Source organism: Colletotrichum aenigma (genome assembly GCF_013390185.1).
Source record: "Colletotrichum aenigma strain Cg56 chromosome Unknown KSG_Cg56_contig05, whole genome shotgun sequence".
In the NCBI taxonomy this organism is placed as follows: domain Eukaryota; kingdom Fungi; phylum Ascomycota; class Sordariomycetes; order Glomerellales; family Glomerellaceae; genus Colletotrichum; species Colletotrichum aenigma.
Window position 1 is genome coordinate 1993953 of NW_023500911.1, and position 26432 is coordinate 2020384.

Sequence of the window (26432 nt, forward strand, 5' to 3'; positions counted from 1 at the left end):
AAAGTGCCTGCTGATAGACGTCATGTTCCTGGCAGTATTCCCGGAAGCGCTTCCCGTCCCCCTAATCCTGCCCATTTCTCCTCACGATGTGGAGGCCCTGTGGAGGAACTCCGCACTTCAAACCTATCAATCATCTTACCTGCGCAACGCAGGATGACATTCCTGAAGTAAAGTTTGCAAGTCTTGATGTTCTGGAAAAAAGAATCCTTGGCTCGGCCGAGAAACGCACCGATTCGATCGTCGCACCAGCGGTGAGCCGGCTACTCTTCGGGGATTTATATAAGTCCGTGTTGTTACATAGCTCATTAAACGGGGCTTCAATGACCATAGAATAGATACATAGGTGCTCACAACCATCGTGGAGAACGCCTTGTCTCACCACCCGACTTTTCGAGAGTCAACCCGTTCAGAATGTGGTCAACTGGAAGCTTGGCTGCTCTTGCGCAGCTTCTCGCGCTTTCGACAGGCGTTGCAGCCGTCGCGCAGTCGCCAGAAGTTTACCCGTCGCGTAAGTCTCGTTGCCTGTCCAACAAACCTGTGCGCGTCAACAAATCAACAACTGACGTAATTGCGAAATAGCATCTGGAAGTGGATCAGGAGTCTGGAAAGATGCGTACGCCAGCGCGCGTAAATTAGTAGACCAATTGACTTTGGAGGAAAAGGTCAATATTACTCGTGGATTTGCGAGCGACAATGTTTGTGCTGGCAATACCGGGTCAATCCCGCGGCTGGGGTGGCCTGGGATGTGCCTTCATGACGCAGGCAATGGCGTGAGAGCGACCGATCTGGTCAACTCGTATCCTTCAGCTTTGCACATCGGCGCCACTTGGGACAAGAACTTAACCTATCATCGTGGGTATTGGATGGGAAAGGAGTTCAAGACCAAGGGAGGTGAGTGCAAAGACAGAACTTCCAACTCAAGAGCGTGACTGACGCCTTGGCTTAGTGAATGTTCTACTTGGACCAAATGCAGGTCCTCTCGGAAGATCACCTCTTGGTGGCAGAAACTGGGGTAAGAATTTTGCACCGCGACTCCCAAATTCGGACACTAAAATTGTGCCTAGAGGGTTTCTCGGTTGATCCGTACTTGTCGGGACAGCTCAACGCGGAGACCATCATTGGTCACCAAGATGCCGGTGTCATTGCCAACCTGAAGGTAGAATTCTTTGCTCCGAATGGAATGAGCATTATTCACTGACCTTACACGGTAGCATTTCATTGGAAACGAACAAGAAACCTACAGAAGACCATACTTTGGCGTCGAAGCCGCATCGTCCAACATCGATGACAAGACACTGCATGAGTTCTACCTCTGGCCCTTTGTCGATGGTGTCAAGGCCGGTGCTGCATCCATCATGTGTTCCTACAACAGAATCAACAACACCTACGGCTGCGAAAACAGCAAACTCATGAACGGCGTCCTCAAGGGCGAGCTCGAGTTCGATGGGTTTGTGCTCCTCGACTGGAACGCGCAGCACAACCTCCAGAGTGCCAATTCTGGTCTGGACATGGTCATGCCTCTTGGGGGAAGTTTTGGTCAGAACTTGACTGATGCTGTCAACAATGGTACCGTCGACGAGTCTCGAGTGACGGATATGGCTACAAGGTAATTCATCCCAATTCAAACAATCCAAGAGACGTTATTAACCTCTTCCAGAATTCTTGCGGCTTGGTACCTTGTTGGCCAGGACTCAGACTTCCCCACTCCCGGGATTGGTATGAAGAATCTCACAGAGCCTCACGAGCAAGTCGATGCTCGCGACCCAGACTCGAGGTCAAACATTCTCGAGGGCGCAATTGCGGGACACGTCCTCGTGAAGAATGAGAACAATGCCCTCCCCTTCGCTAAAGCACCCAACATGATCTCGGTCTTTGGGTATGATGCCACGGTACCCGACACGAAGAACACTGACAAGCTGTTTGAGCTTGGCTACTACTCCTCTCCAGAGATGGGCCAGGCCGTACTAGGCACGGAAAGACACTTCGACCAAGCGGCCAAGGGAGGAACCATCGTTAGTGGAGGCCGCGCTGCCGCCAACGCGCCGTCTTATATCCTCGATGTAAGCCAGACCTCTCCAAGCATCATCGGATCTAACTGACCCATCGCAGCCCCTCAGCTCCATCCAGCACAGAGCAGCCAAAGACGGTAGCTGGGTAAACTGGGACCTCACGTCTCCCAATCCCGACGTCAACGCCGCCAGCGACGTCTGCCTCGTCTTCATCAACGCCATGGCAACGGAAGCCTGGGACCGCGACGGCCTCCATGACGACTTCAGTGACGGTCTCGTCCTCAGCGTTGCCTCCAAATGCGCCAACACCATCGTCATCATCCACGCCGCCGGCATCCGCCTCGTCGACCAGTGGATCGACCATCCCAACGTCACCGCCACCGTCATCGCCCACCTTCCTGGCCAAGACAGCGGCGAAGCGCTTGTCCAGCTTCTCTACGGCGAGGCCTCCTTCTCCGGAAAGCTCCCCTACACTCTCGCCAAGAATGAGAGCGACTACTCTGTCTACAAGCCCTGCGGGCGCGGTGAGACGAACACGACGAGTCCGCAGTGCGACTTCACGGAGGGCGTCTACATTGACTACCGCGACTTCGACGCGAAGAACGTTACCCCTAGATACGAGTTTGGGTATGGCCTGAGTTACACCAGCTTCGAGTACTCGTCAATCTCCATCAAGAAGCAGGATACACAGGCAGGCTTTGCGGCAAACTCTGATGCCTTATGGTCTACCGTCGCAACCATCCACGCCACGCTGAACAACACGGGGTCCCGCGCGGGAGAGGAAGTCGCGCAGCTGTATGTTGCCATTCCGAACAGTCCGCCGAAACAGCTTCGTGGGTTTGAGAAGGTGGCCCTTGAGAGTGGACAGGGTGCGGACCTACAGTTCGAGTTGACAAGGCGGGATTTGAGCGTGTGGGATGTCGTGGCTCAGAAATGGACTCTTCAGGAGGGCGATTATACCGTGTTTGTAGGCGCGAGCAGCCGAGACTTGCCTCTGTCGCAGGTCCTTTCGATCTGAGCCCGAGCATCTTCAGTTGAGGACTTTCCTTCCCTCTTGAGTTCTTAATACTTAGTCTGATGATGAACTTATGGTCAAGTTGTTTCGTTCTCCGTGAGGTTGAGTACACAGATGTATACACGTCTGCCTAATCAGACACTTCAAAGAGATTAAACACGGAGGAGGGGACTCCTCTGCCTTATCCGTGTACAAACCTTTCGAGAGCCCTGCTTCCACTGAGACATCATCGTATGCACTAGAGAAGTTCAAAAAGCAAAAGAAAGGTCCATCCAGGATTCGAACCTGGGCTTACGGAAAGTTCCGAGATCATCAGAATCCGACGTCCTAACCAACTAGACTAATAGACCATTTGAGTTGATCCAGCCGTAGTGAGCTGGTGTGAGCATTTTTGCGGAAAATGTGGAATATGTTGCGTGGGTTAAGCCCTCGTGGACCTCAAGTGGGGGCAAGTTTGACCAGGACCAGGATTGGGTCAACACAAGCCCACCGCCATCAACAGATCCAGGTCCCTTGTGATATCTTCAATCTTTTAATATAACAATTTAATGTAAGCCCTGTGGCTTCAAAAGAACGTTGCCATGAACCTGCCCCATTGTATCAAAACCCGAACCGTTCCAGGCACTCAATCAACTTCTTCTCACCAGCAGCCCGCATCTCTACAATCTGCTCCGCCGTCTTTCTCTTCAACATGACTGGGTGATGTAGCGCGAATGGAGCAAGAAGGCTCTCCAGCTTTCGAAGTTGTTCGAGCGCAGCCATGCCAGCAATTTCACTTGGTCTCAGCGCTCCTCTCTCAGCCAATGCATCATCCCAGGCCTTTGCTCTCACAAGTTGCCCGACCGCCTCTTCTGGCAGATCGGGGATGTCGAAGTTGCCCGCCAGCATTGCTTTGGCAATGTTACCATCGCTCAAGTCGGGGTCCCGTGCAGTGCCGCCGTTCGTGCTGCCTCCAATGTCTCCGAAGGAGGTGAAGAACTCGTGGGCTGGATGAGAGACGTAAGCCCAGTCAAAATCAAGAACTCCCGTGATCTGTTTTGTTGCAGGGTCGTATTGGATGTTGTTGGTAGCTGATATTCATGTTAATAAACGCATCTCGGGAGAGCAATAGTCCGCCCATGACTTACTGAGGTCGCCGTGAATCAGCACGCGTTGCGTCTCATCGACGCCAGCTCCAGCAAGATACTGATCAAGTCCACTCAGAATGAACTTGTCGATACGTTCGCGAACACCGTTCGGCTTCCAGCCCTGCAGATTCGAGCTCCCATCAGCATCACGCAGGCCAAACTTCAACTTGGACTTCCAAAAGTCGGTATACGAATTCCATGGTGCCCCTTCCAGAATCGTCATCTTGCCACCCTCGATATTTCCAGACTCATCGATGGTCAATCCGCCATGCGACTTGATGCTCTCTGGCAACAGCGCTCCTTGAATACCCGTGAAGACATCTGCAATCTGACCCAGCACAACCTTCTTCTCGTCGTCCGATAGGTCCTTGAATTTGGTGTCGAGGGGTACGCCGTGCTTGAACTCCATCAAAGTCCAGTTGTAGCCATCGCCTGCGCCTTGAGCTGAACTCCACGCAAAGATGGCCGGAATGAGCCCGGCGGCATCAGGCTTGGAGGCTTGGAGGCCCTGGCGAGCGAGGTACATCGCTGCGACCTCGTTCTCGACTCGATTATCCTGGATGATGTCCATGGCTTTGGGATTAGCTAGCCGCATGACGACGGGTGAGATGCCTCCCTCTGGCGGAAGCGTGGTGTACGAGCCAACATCAAGGAAATTGTCCTTGGTGGCTGGCCTGGCCAAAGTGATTTTGTAGATGAAGTTGTTGTAGGGGAATGGAACGTCCTCTTGGTATTCTACAGGTGTGATTTTGGTCGGCTGTATTTGATATCAATAGACTAGGCGTTGAGAGTGAGTAGTGGCTCTTACCTTGAGACCAAACCCAATTACCGTGTTCCTGACAAAGTCAAGACGCTCTTGGAATTGTTCGTGATTCATGATGGGGAGAGACGACTTGTCAGAGATATCGTATATTGTTATTGAAATAAGAGTGCGGGGTTTCGTGGTTACTGGAAGTTGGGATTGTTTTAAATATGCCACCAGTCTCTTGCTGTTGGGCCTGGAAAAATTCCTTTCGATCACACCACAGGTAGCTTCTACCAAGCCAGTAGCCGAAATTGAATTCGCTTCTTCCCGTACAATATGTTGAGTCAGAACACTAATTTGGAAGGTGAACCGCAGAAAACTGCTCGTCCTCTCAATTGGGATGTTGCATGTTCACGATGTTGAAATAGGTGGTTTTAAAGTTGAATCGAATCGGATCCCATCCAGGTTTTCCGGTGCCAATCAACAGCACGCCCTTTGGCTAAGCCAGGGCTTTTCTGGTCGTTGCTTGATGCTATTGTCAGCTGTGATCCTTGCCAAAAGCCCGTTGCTGCCTGGAAATACTGTTTCAAACCACATGTAAATCACCTGCAGCCATTTCTGCCTAAACTGCGCCGCATAGATGCATCGTCTTCAGAGTTCACCAAGACATTTACGTAGTTGAGCTTCGTGAATTACTGTTATTGGCTGTGTGGCGTCTGTATTGCAGCACTATCTTGGGATCACCATCTTGACGTGCTCTGTTGTTATCATTCACATCAAACCACCATTTAATCATCTATCGCAGTATTAAGGATATGCTTTCCCGTATGCCATTGATCCAAGATTCCCTCAACTTGCTGCAAGCAGATTGCCAGAATGAGATTCCTATTACAATTGGTGTGGGTAGAGCCTCGGGGACTCTTGATACTTACAATTCCTGCCTATGGATGCTTTGATGAACCACATATCTTACTTAGATTATAACATCAATTATGGCTTGAGTCTTCGCGGACACCTCTGATCAAGCCTCGAACCTCGTCAACTCACTTCTCCACAAATACGAACAAGAAATCAAGAGTCTTTGGATGTGCAGTGAAACAACACATTTTTGTCCGCAAAAGCTTTGGCCGATTGTATGCCGAGGACGTAAAAAAAAAGAGGAACCATTGGCGATAAGTGAGCTTCCGCAATTTTCGCGAAGTCGCCAATCTCACTGTCCGGGGTATGAGTGGGCACTATCCCAGCGGCTCTTGTTCACCAACACCAAGCGCCGGTCCTTCAAAGAGCCCCAAGAACTTGCGACCGTCATGATTAATAAACAACTCTGTATCTCGCAGTGTTCAAGTATTGCTCCTTCCCAAACACCACATTCGCAGTTTCCCGTGTTTTGGCCGCAATCGCTCAGTGGCCACCGGCAATAACGGCAGATACACGAGATACGGTGCGGGTCGCTGACGGCGGATATTGGCCGCGCTAGACAGCAATAGGAAGCTCAGTAGCATCGATTCATGAATGCTGATCCCCCCCACGTGCCCGGGCAATCTCATTCTCTGGATGATAGCCAATGCGACTTCGGCCGCCACATGGATGAGCGTTTATCGGCTCGCCGCGTCAGCGCGGAATGATGCGTGCAAAGATACCGGCGGGCGGCGGTCGCCAAGAAAAGCTTGTTTGCGCGGGAGCTGCATCCTCTTAAGAGCTTGGCTGCATGCAACACCCGTCCGTCGGGAAAACGCTTGCATCTCCAGGTGGCCGTCGGTTTTCCTCTCGTTCTTTTGCGCGGCCTGGCTCGTTCTTTCATTGGATCGGTCGTTTTAGAGTTCTCAAGATGCGTTTTACGAATACCATCTTGGCGTCGCTTGGCCTTGCCATTTCCACCCCGGTCTTGGCTTGCGATAGCTGCGAACACCCCGAGAGGGATGTGGTGTTGACGAGACATGTTCGCAGGGCGCAACCTGATGCCCAAGCTGCTGCAGTCGCTCCTCGCGGCCCTCTGTCATGGGGTCAATTGAACTTTCTCCATACGACTGGTACGTCGCATTCAATGACACGGGGTTGAGAACATACAAGCTGACAACGGTGGTTCAGATACCCACGGCTGGTTCGTCCTTCATCGGAAATCCCAGTGATCCCATACTGACTCAATTATGCAGGCTGGAAGGCCACATCCGTGAGCAGAACTATGGGGCCGACTGGGGTGACTTCGTGAGCTTCGTCAAGCACATGCGCCAGAAGGCCGAAGACCTTGACGTTGATTTGTTGGTCGTTGACACTGGAGTATGTTGGAGCGATCTCATTCTCGGCGAAATGATGTTGACAATATCAGGATTTGCACGATGGTGCAGGCCTCAGCGACGCCACTGGTGTTTCCACCTACGCGAACGGCACTGGTGTCAATGGCCAGATTTCGAACCCCATTTTCGAGAACATCGACTACGATGTGCTGGCCATTGGTAACCACGAGCTGTACATTTCCAGCATCGCATACGAGACCTTCAGCCAGTTCGCCAAGGTCTACGGTGACAGATACGTCACTAGCAATGTCCAAATCCGCAACCCCAGCACGGGCGCGCTTGAGTACATTGGCAAGCAATATCGTTACTTCACCACGCCGAAGGGTAAGTTGCTCTTACGAGATGCAGTTGCCGTTTCATAGGAGCCTAATCATCTTTCCAGGCCTTAGAATTATGGCGTTTGGCGTTCTCTTCGACTTCACCGGCAACTCAAATGCTTCAGTCGTCACCAAGGCCGCGACCATGGTCAAGCAGCCCTGGTTTTTGAGTGCTGTCGATTACAGCGAGCCTGTTGATCTTTACCTGGTCATCGGGCACAACCCTGTCCGCCCAACTCAGAGCAGCAGCACGCTCAAGACTGTTTTTGACGCCATCCGAGCTATCAAGCCCGACACGCCTGTTCAGTTCTTCGGTGGCCACACCCACATTCGTGATTTCGCCGTCTACGATGACAAGTCGACTGCTCTCGAGTCCGGAAGGTACTGCGAGACTCTGGGCTTTCTGTCCATGTCTGGCATCAAGTCCGATAACTACAAGGGCGCGGTGTACCCCAAGGGCGTCCCTCATCCTGCCCAGAAGGCGGTTGCCGTGGCCACGACAACGTCCTCGAGCAGCCCTGCCTCTGCGACTGGCAACTCCACCATGACCTACTTCCGTCGCTACCTGGACTGGTAAGATCATGATGGGACTTATACTTGCAGATGACTAACGGTTTCTCAGGAACACTCTGACATTCGAGTACCACGCCGTCGGCAGCCAGGCCAAGGCCTTCAACACGTCCAAGGGCGTCAGTGTAACTCAAGAGATCACATCTGAGCGCAAGAATCTCAACCTGACGACTCTTTACGGCTGCGCTCCCCAGACTTGGTGCATCGATTGTGCGCTTTTCATGTCTGAAGGATCCATGTTCAACTTGACGACCACTGCCCTCGCAGCCACGATCATCACCGAGGAGAGAAAGTCCACGCCGAGAATCATCATTGCCAACACCGGCCACATCCGATTCGACCTTGTACAGGGCCCCTTCGACTACGATTCCTCATTCATCGTCTCCCCTTTCACCGACGCCTTCGAGTACATCCCCGACGTTCCCTGGTCGTATGCTAGCCAGATTCTCAGCAACTTGGAGTCCGGAGCCTTCCCCTCAAAGAAGAAGCGTTCCTTGACGAAGGATTCTCTCGGCTTCACCAAATTCAACCCTGCTCTGTCTTCCGTCGACAGCTGCATTGACCCGCCAGTCACCAACGACCACTTTGCAAGGCGATCTTACGCCGGAGGCCGCATCGTTCGTCGACAGGACATTACTCCGGGATACACCACATCCGATGATTTTGGCACCGATGGCGACGACACCATCCACAGCGAGATCCCGGTCTACGAGTATCCGAACTTCTTTCAGGCCAACGGCAGCTTCCCTAGCGATGGATCGATTTCAGATGATACCAAGATTGACTTGATCTTCCTGGACTACATTGCCGGTTCAGTTGTGACTGTTTTGCAGTCTTTGGGAGCCAACTACACCTCTGCTGACGTTTCTTACTATCTCCCAAGCGTAAGTTCACTCTCACGGCGTAAACAACGCTGGGAAAGACAACTGAAGACTCACACATTACTAGACATTCACGACCAACTCCTACTTGCCCAAGTATGCAAAGGAGAGTGCCACCTGGCAGGCTGATGTGCCTAACTGCCCTGTCGGACTTGGAATCGGATACAACACCACGACCGCTTGAGAGAAGCGACTGGGGCTGCAACTGGCCATTGATGGCAGGCTGTCTACCTAATTCATGAGACGCGTGCATGCATCTGCTATGCGAACCCAAAGGAGTACTCGTAGAAACCATTAGTACGACTGCATTAATCAATGATACTCGGACATACCATCAACTATTTACAAATAAAACTGAGCTCTAGTAATACACGAAACGACAATCAATCCTTTTGCCTTTCTTCAAGTGTTGGACGGGTTCCATCTACAACCTCAGATATTTGATTAGAGAATTGGTCGCGATTTGTGACGTTGGGAAACACATTTGTTGCCAATGCTTAAGCTTGAGTTTTACGTCTTTCCACCCGGTTTCGTCATGTCTGGTCTGGCCATAACGGAGACTTCTGTGATATTCGTCAAATAATAATGTAACGCCACTTTTGTTTCATTGCACACTCCCCGAGCTCCATGTCTAGCCTAGGCAAATTAGCTGGAAGAGCGACATCACCAAGACAGCTGCGGACGACAAAGCTGACAGTCCATTTATCAATGGCCGCATGTATGAGATATTGCGTTCTTAAAATAAGGCCCATGAATTGAATCAGTTAAGAAACTAATCATCGAGCAACGGACGTAGCAAGCGTTAAATAATAATAATAACAGAAAAGTTTGCACCGACATCAGCCGTAGAAATAAGGGCGAGATGTGCATCAGAGACATTGATGATGCTGAGAACAAAGTTTCGCTGCGAAATTACATTTCTATCCCTTAGAGAACCTACCAAAGTGACAAGTCTTGGCTTTTGCTACTGCCGGTTCCTTCTCCTCCATCATCCCCCTTTTCGCTTCATCTGTGCGTCGTCTATCAGGGCAGTTGAGGGGATAACTATACAGCTTTTCCATCGTCCGATCACTGACCTCGCCGCGGGCACATGCCGACGTTGGCAGCTTCGAGCCCTGAGGATTCATTCCCACCACAAATCCATTACTTCCAACTGTCAAAGACGCTTTAATCACTCGCCCATCCATGTAAGTGGCCATGACCGGGCGCGGTGTAGGGTGATCTTCGCTTTGGCAGCCGATATGCCGCCCAGCTGTCGTCATGGCCTCGCACATAGCCGGCAGCTTCTCCCGCTGCTGTTTGACCGGGATTCCCACGCCTTCAAAAGCCGATTTCTTGTCCGGTACTTTCATTTGCTTGAAGCCAGCTTTCTTATTGCCTTCCTCCAGCCACAGGTTGCCTGGACGGACGCTCGCATCGGCTGGGATAGGAAGTTCGCTAGTTGCAGGAAGATGCCATGCCCGGATGGTCTTCTTGGGGGTAAGTTTGTGACCATCTCGTTGAATATTGTCGATCACTCGCTTAGTGGACTCCGATTGCCTAAAGGTACGGGGTCAGTGAGTTGGCCGTGCTGCAGTCCTTGAATGGACTCACAGATAAGACATGGTGAATCGATGATAACATCAACTGTGTCGAAGAAACGTAGGTGATATTTGGAAAAGTAGAGATGAATGAATGTGTGAGGATTTCCTTGCTTCCTTGATTTCATCTCCATAATGCCATTAAGCTGGGATTCCTGCAAGATATACTTCTATCAACGCACACCGAGCTTGTCAATCTTCTTTGGAAGACCGTCTGAAATCGTAGTGACAACTCTAACCGCCTGCAGCAACTCGTTGGGACCACCGATTTAACGCCAGGCGATGGCGGCCCAGGCCATCACTTTCCAGCGGATACGCGCTGCTGGCGCGGTTGGTTTCATCGACACAAGCCCTTGTCAACACCAAAATGTTCTGTTGGAACTTAGCGCCAGTATCCTTGTGGGTGGGGTATTCTGGTCGGACCGGGTCTTTGCTGGCCTGGCTTTCGTCCAGGCTTCTGAAGAATCTCCTCTCCGAGAGGCCCATTACTGTCTCTGCTGGGTTCTGTTGGAACTTGCCGCTTATGATCGGGAGGATTTATGTTAGCGCGCGCGACTCACTTTATCCCAGGTTATCTCAAAATATCAGAAACCTTTCCTTTCGTCGTTGTTGAAGTCGGAATAATCCCGGCTGGTGAGCTACCCCTGTCAGTGAAAAGAAGAGTCGTTGGCGCTTAAATGATTCCACAGCCACGCCTCAGCCCCAATGACCGAATATTAATACATACCACACTCCCCGCAGGTGGAGGTGTTTTCAGATCTGCATCTTTCGTATCAGTCAATTCATCATAAGTTTTTACAATGGCTGACATCGCCTCACTCAAAGCTCTTATGCTACTTGCTCGATCCCAATCTACGACAATTCACTTCTTTTTAGAAACATCTTACGGCTTGGTGTTAGAGTACCAATCCGGCAAACAGCTGTGCCTCCGCCTTAAAGATTCTACAACAGCATCAAATACGCAACTACCAACTCAGTCTCGTTCAGAAGGTCTGGAATACGAGGCCTCGTCCGGATCTAAGCCGCTAGGTGTGCCAGATCCACGCCCCGACGACTTGTCCAAAGCCCAACTCGATTCTGTTGGTCCAGGCCAAAAACCCCCACAGTCTGGCTAACGCTACCTGATCGACCCAGACTATGGGACCTCCGCCTTGTGGTATCGTCCAAAATGGCCTGGTAACCCCGAGAGCGAGTTTCACATTGACCTGCGGAGTCTAAAATATCGATATTCCCCTGCTTGGATTGAGGCCTTTGAAAAGTGGGAAAGGCGATGGACGGAAGCTTTCAAGGCCCAGGAGTGTCATCTCGGCTCTTACAAGGAGCCGTTTCCGGATCTAGAGGAGCGGAAGACTTGGTTCGTAGAGGGTGCGCTTCTGGCGGCCTGGCTTGCACTGCAGGATGATGTTGACCAGGTGGCTTACGATCCGGATGACGGAATATTTGAGCTGCGGCACGATGGCCTGGAGGAGAATTTGGCAGGGATGCTTTACGATTTGACCGCTGGTTTGAAGATTAAAGAGGACTCGGACTCCGACTAGATCCTAGCCGCTGTTTCTTGACGCAACAATATCGCACTACCTGGTTTCAAGGTTCGCTCGCGAGAACGATGTGCTTCTTTCGTGACTGAACGTATACGAAGACTAGACATGAGGCTTGTGGTCAAGGTTTTCAATGAGCAGACATCTAAAAGTCCCACCACGAGTCGAGACTTTTCAAGACATACACAGAATGTTGTGAGACTCCAAATCAGTCTGATTCTTATACATATTCGGTTATAAATTCGACTCCGCTACACTTGAAAAGCTCCCGTGCCTCTTCCAAACCGTCTAGAACAGAAACACGCACCGATCTCAAGTACGGGAACTCGACTTGGCAAAACCTCCCGAGTTCAAGAATCGCCGGCAGAAGGGTCCTCGTGCTACATGTATAATAACCGCACTCGATTCCCACAAGTCTGATTGAGTCCGGCAACATGTTCGCCAGCGTCCGCGGTTCCATGTCTGTCTCATCTTCTTCGTAAGAGGGAACCACGAGATATTGCGCGTCGAGCCGCAGCGCTTGCAACTCTTCCAACGCCCTCAATGACCTCATCATATCTTCATTAGTGATGCCATCGTCTCGATAGTACGAATTATCGTCTTCGAGCATCAAGAGCTTCAGAAACTTCAATCGTGGAGCATGCTTCAGAATGGCCTCTTGCACATCGCGCGCCCTTGGAGGTGTTTCCCCATCCATAATGCCGGCGTCTCCACCATAATAAGTCAGCTTTTCCAGGCTCGGAAGTTGTTTCAGTAGTCGATTGAACGCGTCAATCTGGAGGAAGCTGTTCCGAAGTGTGATTTCTGTGACGTTCGCCATTTTCAAGCCCATGCCGACCTTGATCACGGCGTAGGCAAAAACAGATGTGATGTTTGGCGCAGCAAGGAAGATCTCCGTCGCATAAGCGAGATCAAAACCACCGTTATCATTCCAGTGTGATAGGGATAGTCTCTTCAGATTCCGCAGAGAACCCGGGGGGCAGAATGGCACGGGGTCGTAGCATCCGTTCCAGGTGACGGTGAGACATAGGTCCTCGATGTAGGTGCACTTGCCGATGAGCAGGCTCAGAAGCATTGATTCGTCCTCCTTGGGTTCGTCTTGTGATATGCGCAAGTGATCGATTCGGGTCATCACTTCTTTGAGTACTACTTCATCGTTTCCAGATGTGAAGGTGAGCTCATCGTCCGAGCCCAGGTGTAGCGACTTGACATGCTGTGTGAGATCCGGACGCCATTTGAATAGTGTTCTCGCAAACGTGATCTCGTTCCTCCGGTGAAATCGATGATACAAGATCGGCGTGGCAACTGAGTTCAGCGTTTTATTTGTCAGGCAGAGATTGGCAAGCGTAAGACGTCTCTCATGCTCGGGTCTTCCAATTGGGCAGCTGTCGTTGCAGTACATGCCCCAATAAGTTGATGACGAACGAGGAGGATGGCAATGCGGGCAGAATAGCGTAAAAATCTTCTCTATAATGGAAGCTGGTAACCCAGAAATAGGAGACATGATGGGTTGGTATGGCTGGCTGAGTCGATGGTGTCGAGAGATGTGTACCGATTGTTAAGATACAGGTTTCAAGAGAATGATGGATAGATCGCAGCTGAAACCTGCAGTATTTGAGGCGCGGTATTGAATGCAAAATCTACGATGCACTACCAGCTGCCTCAGCTGTGATTTTCACATCGTGATGTTGTCCTTGTGTGTCGTCTGGTGCAAAATGGTATCCCCTGACGCACGGTACCTATGCCGCATAGGCAACAGGCCGGGGTCGGCTGAACGGGAGAATTCTGAGTGGTATAAAACTGTGGGATTATAGGGCTGCTTGACCGCATTTAGAACAAATGGGATGTCTCAAGTAGTGACAGAAGCTGCGAGAGTTAGGCCGGTTGGTTGAACCAGATCGCTTGCCGGTCTGGCTAGTGTGCATCTACAAACTTTAAATTACAGAGCGGCTTCCCGGACTAGGCAGCCGCTCAGGGGTTTTGTCTCTTTCGAGCAGTCCTAACGGTTCCCGTACCCTCGGTGCGCGAGTCAAGCCGGCAGGACATACGACCACCAAGTGGAGCGCCTTAGCATTCACCGGCTGTTGCTTCAATGGATGAAGAACTTTGTCCTTGCCATAATACGCGGATTATCTCCTCGTTCTCACTTGCGCAATGAAGAACCGCAGAATCACCAACTACCTTACTCTGCTGTACTTTCCTATCAAGAAACTGCACAGATCCAAAAGCCACCGATTCCTTGCGTATGGTGGACTTGATGTCACGAATAGCGGGAAACAAGAAGTACAAAGGAGAGATTTCTCTCAAATATCTCGGCTTGTTTCGAAAATCCACGTCCAAGAGGCTAAGGACAGAGAAGCTGTAAAGACGCTTCATGCTTTATAATACATCTCTGAACCACTTCAATTGTTTGCATTCCCAGGAAACTCGGTGGAGCCATCACCGTCCATGCCCACCGTATTCTTCCCCGCTTCGCCTCTCGGTCTGGCCTCCGAGCTTTGAAGGCCTTTCGGCGTCTGCATCCCGAGCCCCGACCGTCATAGCCCACGCACGCACTAGAACCGGCGCCAAAGGGCCGAATCGCGAGAACGCCGTGTTGTGCTCCGCCCCCCAATGATCGTCCAGTGGTCGAGCAAGCGTCGATTGATTGGATTGGATGGTATCATTGAAGGTACGTCTTGACGGTCGACGGACCTCGGACGTTATTTGACCTGGAAATAGCTAAAGTGGACTTGTACAATTATTGCAAAAGCCCGGGTTGTGGCAGCGTGAAGAGGCAGATGCCTGTCCCCTGGCGATTCGCGCTCTCTTCATATCCCCCATAGGTGGCCATAGGGGTTTCTCTGTGAGCTATCCTGGCCCTCGAATATTTCCCCGTGAGAGTCATACGGCAGTTAACAAGGTGCGCCTCCAGGCGGCAAACTGCGAAGAAAAAAGCTAGAAGGGAAGAAAGATGATTGCAAAAGCAGGAGGTTGATTACGACATGGTGTACAACATGAGGTGACGAGAGTTGCGGAAGTATGTACGGGCGACCGTTGAAAGTTCACATTCATGACTTCTGAACTGGACGTATGTTCGCCTAGGCCTTACTTCTTCGCAATAATATCAGCCAACATTTCCTTGAAGCTCTCTTCAGACAATGGCTGTATCCCTAATAGTTGGTTATCAGTCTCTCCATACTGGTTCCCGAGCCCGTCACCAAATGCGCCCTTCACAGCGTACACGTGGAAAACACTCATCTTGGACCCGTCCACAGTTGCCTGTGCGGCAAGATGCTTCTCAAGTTCGTCCAGGTGAACCTGTTCCTCGTGCCATTCTCCCTCCGAGATGACCTCTTTCGCATGACCGAGTATTTGCTTCTGGGACATTAGTCCTTCGTGGATATAAACGGGTCGATTCTTGGTCTCTTCTGAGTGCTTCAGGACGGCGACAATTGCTCGCGCCGCAGTCCGCATCGTGATCATAGAGACCGCTCGTTTCCCTCCGTTGTACAAACGCGCCTTTCGCCCTTTGAGGTCAAGGACGACCCCGGTCTCGATTGACAAGTCGATAAACACGTTGTTGTAGATGTAAGTGTAAGTTATGCCGTGAGACCTTGCCTTTCGTTCTAAGTATTCTTCCACTTGAACCTTGTGTTTGTAGTTCGGAAACTTTCGTATTTGAGGATCTTGTAGGTTCGATCCGAATTCGGATGGGATGAATCTCTTGACGCCGGCGGTAGCGGCTGCGTCAATCAATGGGATTTGAAGTGGAATTGCCTCTCTTGAGAGTGCGCTCACGACAGCATCCTGGCCCCCTAGCGCCTTGACAAGACTCTCTTCATCGTTGTAGTCGACCATGGCTAGCTTTGCACCGAGGCTGGCGTCAATTCCTTGTCCCCTACTCAATATAGTGACATTGAATAGACCAGATTGTATCAGTTCTTTCGAGATCAAAGACCCGAGAAGACCGGTACCCTACTCCTGGTCAGTCACTAGCTCTATTGCAGCATTCTCTCTTTGCCATTCGATTTCTTACGCCGATGACTGCAACGTTTCGGATTTCTTGGTTTGTGGTGGCCATGGTCGCTGCTTGAGACCAAATTTGATGTGCTTAGGCAAGTAATTATCCGTGCAATCTAGTATTTTCAACAAGTTGGCATCAATGTTTGAGGCATTCCTTGTCTAGTATGACCTTAAGTAGAAGCCGAAGGCTCAGTCGGCCGCCGGTCTGAACTACGCGAGGGCTGTATCCACTTCGGGAAGTTCGCCAGACCTACCCGAACGGCAGTCCGCGACCTCACAAGTACCTGATTTCCAAATCAGAGTCACCTTGGTGTTGTTGTTATGGAATGAGGAAAGGCAAATACTCCGTCAAGTGAAAGTAGCTTCGATATTCTCTAGGAGAACATATGTGATAATCTATTTGAACACGACCTTGTTGGAAATGGATCCGATTTCGCTGATTTGAACGTCAACTACATCTCCGTGGCCCAGCAAACCGTTTGAAAACCAGCCAACGCCATTGGGTGTGCCAGTCATAACAACCGTTCCTTGTTTGAGAGTGCGGTTCTTCGACGCGTAAGCAATCAGCTGCTTAACGCTAAAGATCATCTCCCCTGTTTTAGTATCCTGCCTTTTTTCTCCGTTGACTGTGGTTACCAGATGGAGTGCTTGGGGGTCGGGAATCAGCTTTGTAGAAGTGATACAAGGGCCAATCGGGCCGAAGGTATCGAACGACTTGGAATGGCCCATCTGGTTTCCCGAGATCTCCACTGGGACCAGACTTCTCGCAGAAACGTCGTTGCCAATAGTGTACCCTAGAACATAATTGAGAGCCTCTTCTTCCTTCACATCCTTTGCATCTTTAGACAACACGAAGACTAGCTCGCCTTCGTAGTCCAACATCGGCTGCGCATCATCGTGGGCAACAATGTCGTCGAGGGGACCGGTGAGCCTTTCAGCTGGCGTCATGAAGATGACGGGCTTTGCCGGGATGACAAACTGTCTAGACGTGTCAGTGATGCTTGTCATCTCGGAATTATTGTTGGAGACCATTCTTACGTTTGTCTCATTGGAGTGGAGCTTGTAGTTGAGACCAGCACATAGTACGGAAGGTGCATCGGGAACTGGGTTAAGCAACTATCACAGCGTTAACCTCTCACAAACTCAACTGGTGAACGTGCACTTCTGACCTTTGCGACTGTGCGTTTCTCGTTTGTCCTGGTAAACCCGTACTGTAAGGTTCCAACCACGACAGGGACCTGAGCCCCAATTATGTCCTTAGCCGCCAGGGGCTTGTCCAAGTCGCCGTACGATGTCCTGCCTTCCTCATCCACAAAACGAATCAAACGGTCAAATGACATGATGGAATATTGTTCTGTGATCAGATGAGCTTCAGAATTAAGGGTAACACCTGTGTTTGTAGGTAACTCTGGAGACGAGCCAGAATAATTATTGCAGCTTTTGAAGAGTACTCCTCGGGCGTACTTGCTCATATGCTAACGTCAATTGATCCTTCCGGAGTCCTACATGAAAAACCGAAAGCCCTGCGGAAAGGAGATCGCGTTCTCGGAGAGTTTGTGCGACGGCTCCAGCGGGTGCCGGGCTTTGGGGACGGAGAGACCGAGACCGATCAACGTGTGCAGGGGCTAGTCTGCTCGGCATCCGTCTCCCCGTTTCGACGCCGTCGAGACGAGTTATATCTTGTGTGATCATGAAGGAACTTCACCAAAAGCCGCCCATGAGCTCCTGACCTCTTTTCCAATTGCCACCTAAAGAATCTTCTCCATTGTTTTTCATTATCGTGGCCATGGCATCTCCAATTCCTGAGAGAATCAACCTCAAGAGCCTGATGTATGTATGGTACACACATACGGACATCGACGCAGCGGACAAATTTCTGTCCGACTTTGGCCTCATACGAGTGAAGGCAACACCAGACAAGATTTGGTATCGCGGCTTCGGTGAAAGCCCGGCCTGCTACATATCCGAGAAGTCCGCGGATGGCATCCCAACATTTCTTGGCGGTGGATGGAGTGTTGACACGTATGACGACCTGAAGGCTGCAGCTGAACTACCGGGCGCTTCTCCCATTTCCAAAGCCGAAGATGTCATAGGAGGCAACAAGGTCACCCTGACCGACCCTGCGGGGGGCTTGGTCCACCTTCACTGGGGTCATCACGAACGCAAGATCGCCCAAGACGAGGTGCCAAAGAAGCTGACCTACAACACTTGGGATACAAAGTCTCGGAAGGGGGAGTTTCAACGCTTCGACGATGGGCCCAGCGACATTCACAAGTTGGGACACTATGGTTATGAAGTCAGCCATGACGATTTCGAGAAAGTCCGTCAATGGTACTTCGATACTCTCACCCTCACAGCAACAGATTCCCTGTTCAATCCTCAAAACGGAAAGGATGTCATGACATTTATGCACCTTGGCAAAGGTGAACAATATGTCGATCATCACGTAAGTTCCAATCATACATCTTCGACATACTGGCATTGACTATTTTCTAGAGCTTTTTCGTCTCTGCTGGGGATGTCACGGCCTGCACTGCAAACCACTGCAGCTTTGAGGTTGACGACTTCGACAGCGAGATGAGGGGTCATAACTTCCTGCTGAAAAAGGGATGGTCACTCGTTTGGGGCATAGGCAGACACTTGCTTGGAAGCCAAATCTTTGACTACTGGTTCGACAACGACGGATTCGTGCTAGAGCATTACGCGGACGGAGATCTGGTGAATTGCAACAATCCACCCCAGCGAGAGCCAGCTTCCCCTAACAACATCGCCATGTGGGCGCCTATGTTGCCGCTCGCATTTCTTACTCGAAACAAGGAGGACATGGGAAAGAGTCTTGGGCCACCACCGGGTGCGGAGGGGCCCCTAGCTACAGTCCCACGAGGATAGCTACCTTAGACCACAAGTACAGACGCTCATCTCACCCTCGACTGAGCCTGACTTATCTTGACTGGCCACTTCCTCTGTTCGTAATCATTCAGAACTCTGCACCATACACTAACTCTTTGTCACCCTCGACCTTACCTGATGCCCGTCAGCGTCAACCTGACCGGAATGAAACGGAGCTTGTAAGTTCAGGGCTCGGAGTAATTATCAAGATATTCAAGTTCCAAAACCTTGTCATACAGCGCGTACAAATGATCCATTGGATTTTCTTTGGCTCAATTGATTATCATAAGTTCCACTGATCACGAAAGTCGCATAAGCATCGAAAGCTGTTGCATTGCTTCGTGGGAAACAGAAGCTTCCGTCGAATCAATGAGGCTGAAGAATATTCAACGAATGTCTTGTCACGTCTTCTGAGGAACGTTTGAAGGAAGTCCAAACCGAAAGTGTGGGGTTAATTCAAAATATATATATACCTATCTAAGGAAATGATGCAAATGAGAGAATGCATGTCGGATCTTTGTTGCTACTGGATACCTGTGCCTGCAGAAGCGTCCTACTACTCTTGGACCAAGGCATCGCGACGATTATCGGTAAGAGATGCAATGCTTGAGTTCTCATACTACTGTGCGCGCAGTACTTCCTCCAAAGGATCCAAATCCATGTTCCCCTAAGGTCGAGACAATGTCAGTAGATACTCGACTCACGTAACATGAAGGCTGTTACCTACATAGACCTGCCATTCGGCCAACTCTTTCTTCCACGCCTCCTCGATCAATGACTTTTTCTCCGATCTGACCTTCAAGCTCAGCGGAAGCCTGCTTCCAGGGACTCCCGGAAGTTCTTTCTCCATGTAGTCGTCAGGGTTTAAGGGCATTTGGGTGCCGGGCCGGACCCCAATGTCAAAGGCCCATAGCGTTCGCATGATGGCCACGGCAAATGATCTTTCGGCAACTTGTACACCTGGGCCTGGGAAACGTCATCAGTTTGTGAGCCTGAAGGGAACATATGGGGATGTAAGGCCCCAAGGAGAGAGTGCTCACAAAACCGGCGGCCAACTCCGAACGCAAAGTGGTCTCTTTGGGTGGCATCAGGTAGGTTCGCAGACTGCTGGGTCTAAATATCGCGTGCGTGTCAGGTTTTCCTCCATCGATGTGATGTCGAAGAGCAATAAGACTAGATCAACTCACTGACAACTCATCGCCCTCCCAGCGTGCCGGTCTGAATGTGTCGGGATCTGGATGACGCTTGGGATCTCGACCAATCGCCCTGGGTGACAGAAAGTCAGCATCAAAACTGTTGTACCTTGACATGCCAAGGTCTTTCTGATGATCAAAGATGGAAGTCTCTCAACGTACCAAATATTTGGTCGAACAGTAGAGCCTGCAGGGATGACATAGTCTTCGTAGGCAATGTCGGCGGTGATGCGATGAGCGAGGGCATTTCCAACAGGCGGGCGCATTCGCCACGTCTCTTTCATGAGATATCGCACGTACGGTATCCGTTCGATGTCTTCCCAAACTGGCAGTCTATCTCCTACGGCATCGTCTATGATGGATGATCAGTCAAGACTCGTAGCAACTCCACAATCACTGCATTCTGGATTTCTTGCTTTTCGGAAAGTACGAACCTATCAACTTTCTAGCGTGCAGCTGAACGCGAGGATTCATCATCATCTGCTCGAGGAACACCCATGTGCTGACGCGGCTCTAGAAACAATTATTGTTATGCGTGACATTGAAATATTTGCAATGATACTTACCGTGTCTGATGCGGCCGCTATCAATTTGAGGGCGACATAGGCAGCCTCAGTCTCACTAGCACCAGACTTATCCGAACTGGTGAGAACGCGTGTCATGAAGGAATCCGGGGCTGATCCGGAATTTACAAGCTTCTTAGCGTACTGGTTTATTCATCAGTATTGCACAAAACAGGGACCGAGAAAATCACAGAGGAACATGTGGTCTTACATTCATCCGGTTCTGGACAAACTCAACGTCAGAATTGTGTCGTTTGATGCCATTCTTGGCCCATGGCTTTAAAGCCAATGGCAGGTAATCGAGCGCCGTAAAGATGTCGGCGATGTAGAAACCAGAGATTGTCGCTGATTGGGGTCTAAGTGAGCATTTGTGAAGCTGCAGATGGATGGCAGTTGACTGTACATGTAATCTCATCGATAGCACTTTCTGAAAACAGGTGAATTAGTGTCGGCAAGTTAATCAAGTTGGGCGTTGAATAACAACTTGCCAAAAATGTATTTGCTCGCTGCGCTATCAGGTTTTGTTATCTGTGATGAACAACCGCTATTAGTGTAAAGGCAACTTCTTGCATCTTGCTCTAACTGACCTCGAGCCCGTAAAGCTGGGATGTGAAAGTGCTATAAACGTAGCGCCCAATGCTATCCCACAGATTTGTCTGTTTCTCTGTGCCTGCATTGGGATCTTGCGCAACCTGGTTTAGAAACTTCAGCGTTTCGTGATACAAAAATGGCAGACCAGCATCGGCCCGCTGTACGCTAGTGAGATTTTGGAGTGCTATTTTCCGTTGCAACTGTGGAGGTATGACACATCAGCAAGTGCGTCGTATCAATTACCAGATCATGAATATCTAACCTTCCATCGGGGATTGCTGGCATCCAAAAGATCCATGCTTTCATAGTTGGTGATGTACTTTTGACCAACAAGCCAGGCGGGCCGCTCAGACGAAATCGTTGCATTCTTTTGAAATATCGCGGCACAGGCGCGGTCGGAATTGATGACATACTCGGTATTGGGTCCAAGAACGACTCGAATGATCTCGCCATGCTCTCGAGCCCACGCAATCATCTTGATATGTAGCAAGCCACCCGCGCTCACAACGTCCATGAGATTTCCCAAAAATGGGTATCCCTTTGGAGCTGGAGGGAGGTGCTGCATTGCCGATTCCTTCGCTGTCCACAAGTAAAACGCCAGAGCCAGAATCGCAAGGGCAACCGTACTCGTGGTTCCCGAGGCAACACCTGTGAACGCCGCGGTGTCAAGTTGTAGCAATCCCATCTTGACTAGATAGCAATAAGGGATATTTTCGGACGTGATGTTGCTGAGCAATGCTAGGCACTATTTTCGGGAGGAAATTCTTTCACGTATAGGAAACGAAACCTGGAGGTCAGGGACCATGAAAACACAAGGAATTGATTTACTCATCTTCCTTTGAAAGTGTTGTGCGACCACCTCGCTCAGGAGCCGTTCAAAGTTTGATTGCTTGAATGACAGAGGTGCCTGATTGATGGGAGTCGGTGTCTCGGACACCGAATTGTAGACACTCGGACTCATCGGTGACGAAAGGCCGAAAACGATTGTTCTACACACAGTCGGCATCGGGATGCCGGACAAAGATGCAGTTGAGTTTGACAATTGCTGCCCTCCGAGGGACCTCGTCAGAGCCAAGATATTCGAGGCTACGCACTGTGTGTATGCTGGCTGTACTAGGTGGCTTTTTTGGCCAGGCCAGTTGAGAAACTCCTGCCGCCAATGTGGAATCAATAGAAGCCTCTATAAGTCTTTTGTTGTCGAATTTCTATCCTAATTCCATACTACATCTTTGCCTTGTCTTTGAATTTGCTTAGAACCACTCTATTCTCGTGTTGTTGATTGAAACAAAACCCATCGAGCCATGGACACTCCATCGTCGTACGGGGCCAAATTGCCATTGATTGTATCGCCGTTCCTTGCCGAATTCTCGAGAACCAATGGGACCAACTATGTCTTCGTTGCCTTATTTGCGCTGCTGGCACTACTTGCCGTGTTCTTCGTGGCGCGTGGCTGGAGCCGGTTCCGCCCCAACGTGCCCTTCGCTCTCGAGGACGAGTTCCCCAGTCGGAACGAAAGGGTACAGCAATATGTGCGCAATTCTCGAGAAGTTCTAGTCAAAGGATATTCAAAGGTAAGTAGCTGTAACAGCATCAGAGTCGGCTCTACATATTCTAACTAGATTTAGCTCAAAGACCAAATCTTTGCCATTGACACCCCACTAGGTTGATATTATTCTCCATTCGTGTTATGCCCAAATTGTACAACTCGGGTCTAAAGAAATCTTTTTGTGTAGGCTGCAACATTGTTCTTCCCATTCGGTTCATGGATGAACTGAAAAGCAATCCCAACCTCAGCTTCAGCGCCGCCTTGAACGAGGTCCGAACACCCAAACTATCCCCGATGGTTCGAATATGAGAAACTGACGACACTTAGTTCACTCTTGAACGGTACACCAAAGTTGGTGCCCTCCCAGCCTGGTCAATCAAGCTGTTCTCGGCAAAGTTCAATCCGGCCTTGGGTAAGATCATCATTTCAGGCATTCCTATTCAATAACACTAAGTCTCGTGTCATTAGATTCCTACGCCGAAATGTTCCAGAACATGGCTGGCGAACACATTGCGAATCTGTTACCTCCGGCTCATGGAAAAGGTACGCCTTTGCCAAAGTTCTGACAGATAGAAATATTGCACACTTTCTAACTCGTCACTTGTCACACAGACTGGGCGTCCATAAATGTGTGGTCATCCATCATTCCCCTCATAACGAAATCAAACGTTCGAGGCTTTCTCGGTTCCGATGCCGCCGAGGATGAGGTCTTTCTTGATGTTGCAGGCACATTCATCATCAACCAAATTGTCTACTCAATAGGTGCAAAGCAGTGGCCGTCGTTTCTCTTGCCAATCGTACACAAGTACCTCCCTGGTTTCCCAGGTCTCGCCGAACAGTACAGCAACGGCGCAAAGGTGGTCTTGAGGCAGATGAAAAACAAGAAGTCCAATGGTCTCAAGCCTCTGTCCGATCCCCCGAGCGTCTTCGATTACGTCAATGACGACGGTCAGTATCTGGACGATTTGCAACTTCAAATGAATATCCAAATGCCTCTGTGTGCTGCAAGCATCCACACCACAACATCAACAGTTGTTCAGTGTCTTTACGACCTGGCCAGTCGCCCAGAATATCTGCCAGCTCTCCGCCAGGAAATACAAGAGGTCACAAATGAGCATGGAGATATACTTACAAGACGCGTAGCTTCCAAATTGGAAAAGATGGACAGCTTTATCAAGGAAGTACAGCGGTTTTGCTCTCCTGACTTGAGTACGTCCCTGCCATGACTCCTTCCCCACATATTAAGACTCAAGCTTATGCCATCATCACAGCGACGTTCCAGCGCAAAGCCACCGGCCCAGTCACTCTGTCAAACGGTTTTCACCTCCCAAAGGGTGCAAGAATTGAGGTTGCCACTGGTGCCATCAATGCTGATGCCGCTCTTTACGACAATCCCTCTGAGTTTGACGGCTTGCGATTCTACAAGAAGCGACAAACAGAGGAATCCCGTTCAAAGTATCAAGTTTTGAGTGTGAGCAAAGAGGATTTGGCTTGGGGCTACGGGCGAGCTGCATGCCCTGGGAGGTTCCTCGCCGACATGCTGATCAAGATGATCCTCGTGGAGATCTTGAAGCGATACGATATCAAGATGCCCGACGGTCAAGGCAGGTATGAGAACATGGAGGTTCAAGGCCAGGTAAGATGACCCAAATCAATATTAGAAAGACACATGCGGCGTCAGCTGACATTTCCCACTTCAATAGATACTGCCAAATGAACAGGGCGAGATTTTGATACGGGAGAGGGATATGAATGAATAAACTTCCGTAGCCGCCGTGGTTAAAGACAATCGCAAGGATCAACCCAGTAGGAGCACAACTCCCAGCAACACTCCCGCAGCGGACGTCAACCTTAAATAGCAATCTTAATCGAACTTGGAGTCGCATGAGAGCTGTTCACGTCATCCGTCTGCGTCTTCCCATTTTTTGTTCGCCGTTCCAGTACCATATGTGACGGGTAAATTTTTGTGCTATCCACCTTGAACACATTGAATCTGAAGAAGTGACTTTTCTTATATTGAGACACAGCAGGTGGCAAAGACTCGGCCAATGCACTGGCGCTTCAGATTCCAGTGCAGCCCAAATACTGAGAGGAAAGAAAGTTCACTGATGCGGATTGTCTAAAGATGCAGGCTTACATAGACCCGCGAGCATTTGGATATCCCGCGGCATGTATACACCCAGCTATGCGTTCTATTTACACCTTTGCCATCTTCATTCCTTCCTTCAAAATCTCTCCAATGAGACTGTTCACATTCTTGTCGCCGGGAGGCAACATTTGGGTACCAAATGCGCCAGCCAAGCCCTTTTCCCTGTTAACGAACCATGCCATTCCGGGCATGGCTCCCCAGCTCAACGTATGTCGAGGCAAAAGAGGAGTCTCATCGAGGGTGACGAGCCCACCAATGCCAAACGAAAGCTTTCCAAGCGTCTTCTCGCCTCCAGTCAGATTTTCGTGCATGAACTAAGATGCAACCGATCAGCATAGTGCTTTATGGAGGCTTCAATGCGAAGAGGCTGGGTGGTGAAGATATGCTTACCGGCATGTTCATCAAACCCACAGCTTGAGGACCGGTCTTCGAGAACTGTGGTGTAGACATGGCATCCACGGAACTTCGCTTCAAGACTGTAGGATTGTCCTTCAAAAGGTCCGCCAGGACTTTGACGTGGTCTGCGACGCTGGTAACAATTCCGATCCCGCCCGCATCGGTCACCGCGTCTGCGGGGTACCACGGAGCCGTCGGAACCAGCTTCCCTTCCGGGGTTCTCATTGCCGTATCCATTAGTTTTGCTTTGATCTCAGGCCGAGCATTCAGATGGAATGTCGTATGTCTCATTCCCAGAGGATCAAAAATGTTCTTTTGCATATACTCCCCCAGCTTCATATGGTTCAATCGCTCAATGATGACGCCGGCCCAGTCCAGGCCGCCACCGTACGCCCAACTCTCGCCTGGCTCGAAGACCAGCGGGGTGGAGAATGCCTTTATGACATCTCCGCTGAAGGAGAGTGCGCTCTCGCCTCTTGACTGTCGCCACTTCATCAACAGAGGGGTTCTCCCATCATATACGATTCCGCTTTGGTGGGTAAGGAGATGTCTGAGGGTAATTTTGTTCGCAGCCGGCGTAAGGACAAGACCACCATCTGCACCCTCGGAGAGGATATCGGGGTTCTTGAGCTCTGGCAGAAGCGAATCAATTTCATCGTCCAACGCAATCTGTCCTCGCTCAACAACTTGCAATGCAGCTACTGTGGTCAATAGCTTTGTCCACGAGAAAGCCCAGTATGTGGTATCCTCATCGGGGACTTCATCGCTGTCGAACGTGACGCGACCGGCGCCTTTGCTGTAGAGAGTCTCCCCTGGTAATATTCACTGATTAGATCCACACACCGACGTTACGCTCTGGCCATGGCATACCATTTTTGTCGACAATGGTCGCGAAAACACCGAACACGTCATCAGCATCCTTGGCGGTTCGGGCGGTGAGGATGTCGTCCAATGTCGAATCCATGATTCGAATGTGATGTAATTATGTCCAAGCAGGAAGTTGCCTCTCAGAGGGATGTTTACG

General features: G+C 50.4%; 10 protein-coding genes across 10 annotated transcripts; 5 read left to right on the top strand and 5 right to left on the bottom strand.

Annotated features, from left to right (window-relative positions):
• Positions 1-411: 411 nt before the first annotated feature.
• cel3B (Beta-glucosidase cel3A) lies at positions 412-3027 on the top strand (the record flags this gene model as incomplete). The annotated part of the gene is made up of 7 exons (XM_037323464.1): positions 412-508; positions 580-891; positions 947-1012; positions 1065-1156; positions 1212-1606; positions 1658-2060; positions 2110-3027. 7 exons carry the CDS (start codon positions 412-414, stop codon positions 3025-3027), a joined length of 2283 nt encoding a protein of 760 aa, XP_037177584.1.
• Positions 3028-3624: 597 nt separating this feature from the next.
• Positions 3625-5028, bottom strand: CGCA056_v008217 (uncharacterized protein; the record flags this gene model as incomplete). The annotated part of the gene is made up of 3 exons (XM_037323465.1): positions 3625-4094; positions 4152-4908; positions 4960-5028. 3 exons carry the CDS (start codon positions 5026-5028, stop codon positions 3625-3627), a joined length of 1296 nt encoding a protein of 431 aa, XP_037178353.1.
• A 1696-nt stretch (positions 5029-6724) lies between these two features.
• On the top strand, positions 6725-9142 carry CGCA056_v008218 (Secreted protein; the record flags this gene model as incomplete). Its single annotated transcript, XM_037323466.1, has 7 exons — positions 6725-6926; positions 6985-6997; positions 7050-7173; positions 7223-7514; positions 7573-8080; positions 8130-8961; positions 9026-9142. The coding sequence occupies 7 exons, from the start codon at positions 6725-6727 to the stop codon at positions 9140-9142; spliced, it is 2088 nt and encodes a 695-aa protein (XP_037178357.1).
• Positions 9143-11338: 2196 nt separating this feature from the next.
• Positions 11339-12076, top strand: CGCA056_v008219 (uncharacterized protein; the record flags this gene model as incomplete). The annotated part of the gene is made up of 2 exons (XM_037323467.1): positions 11339-11567; positions 11673-12076. 2 exons carry the CDS (start codon positions 11339-11341, stop codon positions 12074-12076), a joined length of 633 nt encoding a protein of 210 aa, XP_037178358.1.
• Positions 12077-12296: 220 nt separating this feature from the next.
• CGCA056_v008220 (uncharacterized protein) lies at positions 12297-13580 on the bottom strand (the record flags this gene model as incomplete). The annotated part of the gene is made up of 1 exon (XM_037323468.1): positions 12297-13580. The coding sequence occupies one exon, from the start codon at positions 13578-13580 to the stop codon at positions 12297-12299; it is 1284 nt and encodes a 427-aa protein (XP_037177401.1).
• Positions 13581-16477: 2897 nt separating this feature from the next.
• fahd2-4 (Fumarylacetoacetate hydrolase domain-containing protein 2) lies at positions 16478-17421 on the bottom strand (the record flags this gene model as incomplete). The annotated part of the gene is made up of 3 exons (XM_037323469.1): positions 16478-17059; positions 17120-17197; positions 17251-17421. 3 exons carry the CDS (start codon positions 17419-17421, stop codon positions 16478-16480), a joined length of 831 nt encoding a protein of 276 aa, XP_037178097.1.
• A 446-nt stretch (positions 17422-17867) lies between these two features.
• On the top strand, positions 17868-18970 carry mcpII-3 (Metapyrocatechase 2; the record flags this gene model as incomplete). The annotated part of the gene is made up of 2 exons (XM_037323470.1): positions 17868-18527; positions 18578-18970. 2 exons carry the CDS (start codon positions 17868-17870, stop codon positions 18968-18970), a joined length of 1053 nt encoding a protein of 350 aa, XP_037177971.1.
• A 619-nt stretch (positions 18971-19589) lies between these two features.
• Positions 19590-22002, bottom strand: yanC-0 (Cytochrome P450 monooxygenase yanC; the record flags this gene model as incomplete). The annotated part of the gene is made up of 10 exons (XM_037323471.1): positions 19590-19637; positions 19698-19936; positions 20011-20083; positions 20158-20236; positions 20326-20515; positions 20598-20676; positions 20730-20870; positions 20938-21071; positions 21310-21517; positions 21580-22002. 10 exons carry the CDS (start codon positions 22000-22002, stop codon positions 19590-19592), a joined length of 1614 nt encoding a protein of 537 aa, XP_037177970.1.
• A 616-nt stretch (positions 22003-22618) lies between these two features.
• On the top strand, positions 22619-24623 carry BOA4 (Cytochrome P450 monooxygenase BOA4; the record flags this gene model as incomplete). The annotated part of the gene is made up of 8 exons (XM_037323472.1): positions 22619-22888; positions 22943-22979; positions 23051-23133; positions 23191-23275; positions 23332-23406; positions 23476-24072; positions 24135-24499; positions 24567-24623. 8 exons carry the CDS (start codon positions 22619-22621, stop codon positions 24621-24623), a joined length of 1569 nt encoding a protein of 522 aa, XP_037177969.1.
• Positions 24624-25059: 436 nt separating this feature from the next.
• Positions 25060-26372, bottom strand: lovD-4 (Acyltransferase LovD; the record flags this gene model as incomplete). Its single annotated transcript, XM_037323473.1, has 3 exons — positions 25060-25326; positions 25403-26220; positions 26279-26372. The coding sequence occupies 3 exons, from the start codon at positions 26370-26372 to the stop codon at positions 25060-25062; spliced, it is 1179 nt and encodes a 392-aa protein (XP_037177968.1).
• Positions 26373-26432: the final 60 nt, after the last annotated feature.